At 36.4% G+C, this 10,104-nt stretch overlaps 2 protein-coding genes across 2 annotated transcripts; both read left to right on the forward strand.

Moving 5' to 3' along the window:
• Nucleotides 1-240: 240 nt before the first annotated feature.
• LOC131944806 (GTPase IMAP family member 7-like) lies at nucleotides 241-4,695 on the forward strand. The gene is made up of 2 exons (XM_059305624.1): nucleotides 241-382; nucleotides 2,904-4,695. Exons 1-2 carry the CDS (start codon nucleotides 376-378, stop codon nucleotides 4,169-4,171), a joined length of 1,275 nt encoding a protein of 424 aa, XP_059161607.1. The 5' UTR covers nucleotides 241-375; the 3' UTR covers nucleotides 4,172-4,695.
• A 1,984-nt stretch (nucleotides 4,696-6,679) lies between these two features.
• LOC131944803 (GTPase IMAP family member 7) lies at nucleotides 6,680-9,646 on the forward strand. Its single transcript, XM_059305620.1, has 2 exons — nucleotides 6,680-6,829; nucleotides 7,135-9,646. Exon 2 carries the CDS (start codon nucleotides 7,138-7,140, stop codon nucleotides 8,554-8,556), a length of 1,419 nt encoding a protein of 472 aa, XP_059161603.1. The 5' UTR covers nucleotides 6,680-6,829; nucleotides 7,135-7,137; the 3' UTR covers nucleotides 8,557-9,646.
• The last annotated feature ends 458 nt before the right edge of the window (nucleotides 9,647-10,104 follow it).

A 10,104-nucleotide genomic window follows, 5' to 3' on the forward strand; every position in this document is an offset into this window, starting at 1 on the left:
ATTTTATTCTTATTTTGATTGGCATCACATTTACAGTAAATGCTGTTAAAACAACGATTTCACGGAGCTAAAAATAGAACAACCTATCTTTGATTAATCTGTCAACACCTAATAACAAATCTTGTTTTTTTATTGAGTGGGAAACACTAGGCTATTTAGACCGCTTTTATGGGAAAACGGTTTTCTCTGGATTTAGAGAATTTCGGAAATTCCCGCAAATGACTGAATCAAATTGACCTATGTTGCGATAAAGGCAGTGTGCTGCTGTGTTCGCTTGTTGGGCACGAAGATAGATACACTAAACATACACCGACGAGGGTTGGAATGACAACCAGCTACTTCTTTTAACCTACATGTTGTAGTAAGAAAACAAAAATGTCATGTAAGTAATTGTTTTTTTTTCCAGCTTATTTACTAAAGGATTAGAACACAAACCGAATGGTTTAGAATATTTAGAATCGATTGGATGACCTTGCGTGACCTAATTTGGAGGCTTTCTTTGTTTATTCATATAACCTACAGCGTTACTTAAAGTCTTGTAACAACATTCAGTGAAGTGATATTTAGTATGAAAACTTTGATTTTGATTTTATAAACCGTGCATTTAATATGAGGATTTATTGGAATTATTTTATGTCCTTTTTTACTAAAAATACTAGTGCAGCATTGCTAATCTGACCTTCAATTGTGCAGATGAAGTAGAGTTCACCTGTTTCCTTGAATTCTGACATATCGTGTACACAACTCACATCACAAAAATCTGTATCCGACTAGTCAGGTAATTAGGTACACATTTGAGCTGGGACGACTCAGGGGCGATATCCGATTAGCCGTTGAACGGAATTTGAGTTTTTTTTTAAACCTGCAGTCGCATGCTCTACCAGAAGACTTGAATTCCTAAGTAATTTTAAATAAAGCGGGAGTGAGCTCCCTTTAATTTTCCCGTATATGCTCCGACTAGTGGTGGAATAAAAAAGAGTAGGTTTCAAAACTATTTTAAAGTAATAAGGGAGATAATTTACTTAAAAGTTTTAAAAATCTGTATCAAAAATGTAAAATATACGCAAGTAACAATGAGTAACTTTTATTTGCAAATAATGTTACTATTCATAAACAGTATGTACTTACTACAGTAAAACGTCTAAATGTCTTAATAGTTTTTTAACTGATATTTGAAATAAATTTTTGATTTTAATTGACACACTTTAGACTTACTTGAAAAATAATCCTATAATTAAGATTAATAAATCATAATTTTATTTTGATTTAGAAGAATCTAGATATCAAATTTTGGTTCCCAGATAATGGGAAAAATATAAAAACATTACGTGACGATTGGCAATTAAAACCCAAGCTTATCATGAAGATACATTGTATTTTGTTCTTGGTTGGACAAAGGCTGTGGAAGCAAATCCAAAAAAAAAAGCAGGCTGAAATCGGAGTCAATGGCCTCAATGGCGCATAACCAGTTGACACGTAACGCTTAATTGTGTTGGAGGCGTGGTCGAGTCGGCAAAAAGCTGATGGTTGATAAATTCGAACAAAGTCTCGAGTTCAAACCCACTGGCAGATAAATCTCGATCCCCTTCAACACTAATAATTAAGAGCGAAGAAGAAGGAGAAGATGAAGATACATGATGATACTGTTTAATGATAGTTAAACTGAATGGTAGAACAAAGGCGTCATAAAGCACAGTATCACTTGTGAAAAGTATTTGTTGTAAAATTGTCTGAGACCAATAGCGAATCCTTGACGACTTACAATTTTCTGTGTACTTTACTTTATGTATATATATATATATATATATATATATATATATATATATATATATATATATATATATATATATATATATATATATATATATATATATATATATATATATATATATATACATGTGTGTGTGTCTGTGTTTATTCGGGATTCTGCCTAGCTTTGTTTAAGTTTTCGAAAAATAAAATTATGTCTAAAATCTAAAGCCTTTACGTAAAATCTATACTAATACTTCGCAATACATAATTGAACACCAACATTTTAAACACTTAAAGAGCGAGAGATTTCCTTATTTTGCAGTTACACTAATTTTCTAATCGGTTTACTGAAGCTAAGTTTTTGAAAGTATGTGTGTGGGAGGGCAGAGGTTGTGGGATAATGCGCACACCTCCTTTCCAAAAGTCTCGAGTTCAGATCCCGGACTCAAATCTTTAGTACGTCTCTGAGCCTACTCTGTCCCACATAATTTACGTTAGGGAAAGCAAAGCCGGCTGGTCATATAACACAGCACACTGTACGCCCAAATGCCAAGGTGACAAACACAGATAAACTCTAGTCCATTAGTCTTTTGACCGCCACAACGGAACATGAAAGATAAATGTTATCTTAAAGATTGTACTGGGTAAGATAATCTATCACTCGATGTATGTAACTCAATGTATTGGTAGGGAAATAAACCACATAACTTTATTTACATCTCTCGTCTAACAGATTTAAACTGAATAGGTAGATAAGGCTAAAAACTACAGATTGGATGAAATACATTTTTAAAAAAAATCATCTAAAAGAACTGAAATGGTACGCAAGTTGTGTTCATTTCATATACACACACTGACAAACAGACAGACACACAGAAAATATTGCAAATTTAAGTTTTTCCCACTCAGGAAGGTGTAAAAGGTCGAGATTTGTCAAAATCTTCATTTTAATTTTTTGCACGATAAAAATGCTTTCTCTCAGAATTTTTTCCATGCATCGCCCCTTCCCATATATGCTATTTAACAATACCCCCCCCCCCTTCCGGACAAAAAATTCTGAAAGAAACACTGCTTTCTCTATATTCTGTATAAGAGAAAGTAAAAACTAGTTTACTCTTAAAGCCCAATCTCTCAATTTTGTTTGATTTCAGTCTCTAAACCCTCAAACGGTAAAAGCTTAGATCTGCTTCTCATTGGGAAAACCGGAAATGGTAAAAGCGCAACAGGAAACACAATCTTGGGGAGGAAATGCTTCAAAAGTAGCCCCAGTTTTACCTCCGTGACGAAACAGGCACAGGTGGATTACTCTCAGAGGAACGGCTACACCCTTAAAGTGGTGGACGGGCCAGGAATCGGCGACACTGACCTGTCCAAGGAGGACGCTCTGATGCTGGTCATCGACGCGATGAACAACGCCATTGCTGCAAGTCCTGAAGGCTACCACGCTTTTCTTCTGGTCGTTAAGTTTGGTGGAAGGTTCACTGATGAAGACGTGCAGACGATACATTTACTGAAACATGTTTTTGGTGAACATTTTGTATCGAAACATTGCATTTTAGTTGTAACAGGGGGAGATAATTACAGCCCAGATGAGACGGGGGTGGAGTCTTTTTACGAGTGGTGCCTTCAACAAGAGGGTACGTTTAGAACCTTGGTTGAGGAGTGCGGAAAACGGGTGATTTTGTTTGATAACAGGACGAAGGACCAAGAGAAAATGGACAGCCAGGTGGAACAGTTGATTACAATGGTCAACTCAATTAGTCATTTAGGTCTAAGATACACTGATGATCATTTCAAGGCCGCTCAGCATCAGAGGGAGATTATCATGGTGGAGGCGAGGAAACCCATGGTAGAGGAAGAGAGCATGAAAGAGGCGAGTCTGATCATCCAGCTGCTGGGGAAGATACAGCTGGACGACCTACAGAAACAGCTGCAGCTGTTGCGTAGTCTTCAGTCGCGTGCTGAGACGCTGCTAGACAGGATACGTGAGCAGGATAGAGGAACCGGGGCTCTAAGAGAGATCATCAAGAACGTGAGCAACATCCGCACGTGCGTGGAGGAGCAGATCCGCAGTACGGAGTTTGCCGCGGAGATGAAGGCATCACGGGAAGAGCATAAGCGTCAACTGCAGCAGATGAGGCTGGAGAAGGAACGCAAGCAGCAGGAGCTGGACCTTCAGTACAGGCAGGAGATAGAGCACAAGATCGCTCAGATGGAGGAGGAAGACAGGGTAGCTCAGGCCAAGATGGAAGAAATACTCAACAAGATGAAACAGGAGACGGAAGTTGTGCAGCAGGAATATATCGAAACTAAGGACAATGCTATGTGGGAGACGTTTAAGTCTGTAGGTTCGATGATTCTCACATCCGCTGTTCCTGCGCTAATTAAACTCCTCGGCAAGGTTGTTTTGAAACGGTAAATGGGTACTTTAGCTACGTTAACATAATGGCATACAAGCGAAAATCCTCGAATTCTATGCTCAGAAGTGGGGAAAATATTTGACCCATATAAAACAGAAAATTTTAATCTGATGAAGTGCTTGCAATTTGTCACGCTATATACAGATTCAAATTTAAGCCCGATATTTTAATGTGAAACTTAAATATGTGAAAATTGATGTCACATTATAATGGCATTCTGTGAAACTATGTCAATTTAATTGTATTATGTGAAAACTGATATCACTTTAATGTTACATTTAATGGCGTTAAATGTCAGATTCTAATGGCATTATATGAAACAAAATATCACTTTTTAATTGTCTTGAACATGAAATAAAGATCCCTGATATATTTTTCCAATATATCCGCAAAGATATTGGATAACGTTTTTCTCAAAGTTGTACCATTGCATTTAATATTAATATACAATGTAGTTTTTCCTCATTTAGCATCTGATGTTAACAAAAGCAGGACAAATCTTCGTCACTTATCTCAGAGGCGTAGCTAGAGGGGGGGGGGGGGCGGGGGCGACATATGTCCCCTGGCGCCGACCTTAGGGGGGGCGCCAAAATGGGTTTGAAAAACAAATTGAATGTTTGAGGGGGGGTGTGCAATTCAAAAGTTCGATGGGGGTTGCAAATCGAAAGTTTGAGGGGGGGGGGGGGGTGCAAATCGAAAGTTTGTCCCCGGGCGCCGGGAAGGGTCGCTACGCCTCTGACTTATCTTGCTTCCTGTGTATATAAGTAACTTCTGCTGAAATTATGTTAATGTGACATTGTTTTTACTGTAACTGAAGTAAATAAACTGTCCTTAGGTAGATTTCTCTATCACACTGTGATAACAGTATTTTACAGTTATTCTATGACGTTCTAAAATGTTTTGTTGTAGGTAAACAATATTCTATTTTTAATTTTAAACCAACCCACTATATATGGCTGCTAACATTCCATATTCTATGTGTTATACGCCTGTAATATCAAATGCATGTACATGAAAGTTTCCATGTGTTTCTTCTATCGCTCAACACATTAAACATATACATCACTATTCCTATTGTTGTTTACTGTATATCTTCACATTCATCTGTGATTATTTGTGTTTGTCTTGCAGTAAATGTGTGATAAAATAAAGACAAAAAAAAACGTTAAGGAAAAGCAAAACTCATTGAGTTATACATGGTACAAAATTTTGGAAATAATTAAGTACTTTATCGCTAGATGATTGGCAAACAATGTCTAAAGCAGTGATACGATTATTTAAAAATGTTAATTTCGGTATGGCAAAAACACAACGACTTATGTGAGACACTTAGGCGCTATAGTTGAGTTACAAATAGTGTTACATTAGATGCGTCATTAAGTCCATACAGACCATCTTTAAAGTAGTGTATTATGTCCGTGTTGGCTGGGGACAGTACAGTGTATTTGGTTGAGGAATGTTAGCAGTGGCGTAGCTAGGATTTTTGGGCCCCTAATGCAAAAAGTGTTTTAGTGGGTCCCTCAGAGGCGTAGCGACCCTTCCCGGCGACCGGGGACAAACTTTCGATTTGCACCCCCTCTCAGACTTTCGATTTGCACACCCCCCCCCCCCCCACTCAAACTTTCGATTTGCACACCCCCCCCCCCAAACTTTCGAAAAAGGGCCCCTATTAGCCTTGGGTCCCTATGCCTTGCTTACGATAGCTTTACGGTAGCTACGCCACTGAATGTTTGCCACAACAAAATAATGCACTTGGGCTGTAATGGCCACAAACAAAACCGTGAACCAGGACTACTTTGTCCACGCTTTACACTAACACCATCTATTTGTGAACTGTCGGCAAACAAAAAATGCTCTAAATAAATAAATAATTATTAACATTTTAAAATTTTATAAAAGATGCACATTGAACAAAATCTTTGAAAAAAATATTAATCCACAAGGTGTTTAAAACCAACCTGACGTAAAAATATTTTTACCGACATTTTAAAATTAATATAAAAATTAAAATTACCCCACCCCCATCCTACCCCCAACCCTTCACGATGTCTACATACTACACCCATGCAATGAAACAGCTGTTGGTTATGTGAAGAAAATGGAATCCCTAGTTCTAACAAATACATTTATAATAATTTTTTAATGAGGACATCTCCAAAAAATGTTCGATATTTATTTTCATTGTAACCTTTGAAATGAAAATTTATGCTTTACAAAAATAGAAAGAATAAAAAATGTAAATTTGATGACTAAATAAAAATAAATAAATTGGAATGACAATTATTAATTAGGTAAAACAGGGGGATAATTTTCATTTATTTATTACAAATTGATGATTATAAAGTATATAATTCATAAAAATTGTTTTTATGTAAACAATAAATAATTGCGCTAACTAGGTCAAGCGAACAGCCAGACTGTAGTGGGAGATTACTGCATCAACACGTCACGCCAGCACACGTGTAGCAGCGTCTATAAATAGCTCAATTTAATCCATGGATTTCCCGATGTGATATTTCTGTCTGTTAAAATGTGTTTTCTTTTCTAGTTGAATTTTCAGAAAAAAAGAGGTCTGTTTCTCACATCACAACTAGATTAAACTAGAAATATTTGTTTACGTTTAAACAAAGCAAAACACTTGTAAGTGTTTGCTTTTGGTAAGTATACACATTTTACTTAGCGGAATATCAAATTATCTTCAAATGTATTCATGGTTCCTAATGGTTAGTGCAACGCCTGGCCAATACGGCTAGTATTTAGCTCATCGTCCGGACGCTACCCTCACACCTTATCATAATAGTTTAATTCCTACGTTGTTGCGAAGTGTCTAGCTAATGAGCATTCATTTTATATTTTTGTATTAGAGAAAATTTCGTCACTTCACCAGTACTTTCTAAAAAAACTGCTAGCATTTGTGAATAATATATGTGCTTCTTTTACGTTATGTTTTCTTTTTCTATAGAGGATGAATGTGAAAGTACAATCCAACGTCGATCTTTTACTAATAGGAAAAACCGGAAACGGCAAAAGTGCAACAGGAAATTCAATTTTACGGAGAAAGAAATTTGCTAGCGAGTCTAGTACATCATCAGTGACCAAAAATATTGACTATGAATTTGGAGAATACAACGGTCGTCAGATTAAAGTCGTGGATGGTCCTGGAGTGTGTGATACAAGGCTTGACAGCCAAAAGTCAGTTGAGCTAATGCTACAGGCGATGGAACTTGCCATTGCAGCCCATCCTGACGGATACCACGCTTTTATCCTGGTTGTCAAGTTCGGGAATAGGTTTACTATGGAAGAAAATGACGTGGTAGACTTTTTAAAGAAAATATTCGGAGAGGATTTTGTACGCGATTTTTGTATTTTACTCATGACCTGTGGGGATATTTTCTTGCAAGACCAGGAGGAAAGAGCTTCAGAAGGATTGGCCTTCAAAGAGTGGTGCGAAAAACAAGATGGCGCCTTTAAGGCTTTGCTCGAGGAGTGCTGCCATAGAGTGATTTTGTTTGATAACAGAACCAAAGACGAGAAAAAGAAAAACGAACAAATCGATAATTTAATTCGAATGGTTGATGAGTTGAGACTTCGTGATAGACGATACACTGATAATCATTTTAAAAGCGCTCAGAAAACTAGAGACAGACTTTTAGTTGAGTCGAACAAGCCTATGATTACTGAAGAAACCAAGCGAGAAACTAGTTTAATCTTTGACAACCTTTATCGCATACAGAATACAGTTGAAACAGAAGAAAGAGTAGCCCCCCTTAATAAGCTGCTATGTCGCGCTAAAGCCTTGCTGGACAAACTAACAGAAATAGACAAAGGGACAGGGGCGTTTCACGACCTGACGACAACAGTGGAATCGCTACATAAAACAATCGCTGATGAGATTTCGTTCTCGAAAAGAGTAACAGAAGAAAGAAAACGATTTAGACTTCAGGAGGATGAAATAAAAAAATGCTTTGAAAATGAGCTGAAATACCAAAGAAACGAGTACGAAAAAATGATTGCAGATCTTAAAAATGACGAGCAGAAAAGACGTGAAATTGAGCGCATTCACCAGAAAAGAATGGACGATATGGAGCAGGAGAGAGCACGAAAAGAAAAAGAACGAGAAAAGGAATTTAATAAGAAAATGATGGAACAAATGAAAAAACTCCAAGAGCGAGCTGAGAAGCTTGAAAAAGATTATAAGAAGGCAAAAGCTGAAAATGATGACGGTATTTTCTCAAAACTTGCCAATTGCTTGCGTTATAGTTTTGAGATGATGAAGTCCGTTTTTACATTTTCACACCAGAGGTCTGACCAGGACCCACCAGAGGCCCACGAAGGACACGAGACGGGGGAGAGGCTGCTCCATACAGAACCATTTTTAGGATAGTTTTTTTTTCTCGGAGATTAATTATAAAGCAAAATTAAGTTCCAACAAACATACGAACTAATCCTGTAGGAACTACGAACTCAAAATGTTATTGGTCAATTTTTTGTTATTTAAATATCTAATTTTTAATGAATTGCAAGACTATCACTGCCTGTAATACTTCTCAACGCTTAGTTAATCGAAAGACAGTACGTGATACTATTTTAGTGCAATGTCTTTAACCTTTTTTTTTGTGCAATAGGCTTGAAAAGCTGGTTCCAAATGGTTGCAAATTTGTGTTGACAGAAAGCAGATCTTTAAAAAAAATCGAATATTTTATAACATGTATAATAAGAACAAAATTACTTTCGCTGTCATTAAGGCTAGAAACAAAGAAATAATCGCTAGTAATATAATAGTAATTTAGCAAACACCTTTATTTTTAATTTGGATTAGTAGTGGTGTTTGGGGATGTTTTATTACTTAATATACAATGCACTGTTGTGTATTTTTATCATGGAAAACAATTGTACTGACTTTTAATGTTTTACTCTCCCTGACCATTGCGGTCGGTTGACTCCAAGAAGAAGATAAGGTCGGTTTTTGAAAATATTTGAATTGGTAAAATAGTTCTAAACTGCTTTTCAACGGATTATATTCGATATAAAAATCAGTGTAATCGATAGTTGCCAGACGACTTTTTTTCATATGCAACTAACTTGATCGCTTGCCATATTTAAAAAAAAATTATTACATAGACCTTTCGTGCCTACTGCAGTTGATGTAAACCTCAGATCTTCCCAAGCGTAACTTTAGCTTGAGCTGTCATATTTAGCATATGTGTCATTATAACAGTGAAATGTTGGTGGATTGTATCTTGGGAGTGTGTGAGTTGTATAAGGCGATGTTGCATCAGGGAGACAGTGGGAGTGCGCATGTGCGAAAAAAACAAGAGAGAAAGGAGGAGAGGCGAGAAAATGGCGAGGTCTGAGTGGACACGATGACTGTGGGAAACAAAATAAATATGAAAACTTGCAAGATGAAGGCTTGTCTTTTGATTTTGTATGTGTAATATAAAAGGTAGGAGAAAGGCCTGTGACAGTCATATTTAGTTGACATGTGAATTTCTGGTGTTTCTATGGCTTTTTCTACAGATGTTCGTTTGATAAAAGTTGTTTTAGAAATTATGAGCAAATATTTTTGGAGAAATTAAATAAATAAATGTCAAGAAAATAACATTCTCATACAACTTTATGAGGATCACTAAGAGTAAAGATGGTGCGGATAATTTTAATACAATTCTTTGTTTCACTACGACTTAATGAAAAAAAAACACTGTGTGAAGATACTCTTGGAAAACATAATTAAATACGACGATTAATTTTAGTAGAAGAATAGAAGATATGGAGGGAAAACGTCAAACTACTTTCAATAGGTGAACCATCAAACTGAAGAAAAAGAATAACTAGTATTTTACTCTTGCAATAAAAAAATTAAAGCGTTTGGGATGCCATATTGTTCTTGAAACTACTAGTTTTTAAAAGATATGTGTAAACAATACAATGATAT

The sequence above is a fragment of the Physella acuta genome, unplaced genomic scaffold (assembly GCF_028476545.2).
Source record: "Physella acuta isolate Inbredline_101_S28 unplaced genomic scaffold, ASM2847654v3 ptg000508l, whole genome shotgun sequence".
NCBI lineage: Eukaryota > Metazoa > Mollusca > Gastropoda > Physidae > Physella > Physella acuta.

What these genes read in the sequence shown, in the direction of transcription:
- LOC131944803 (XM_059305620.1), top strand. Translation starts at nt 7,138, where the DNA reads ATGAATGTGAAAGTACAATCCAACGTCGATCTTTTACTAATAGGAAAA.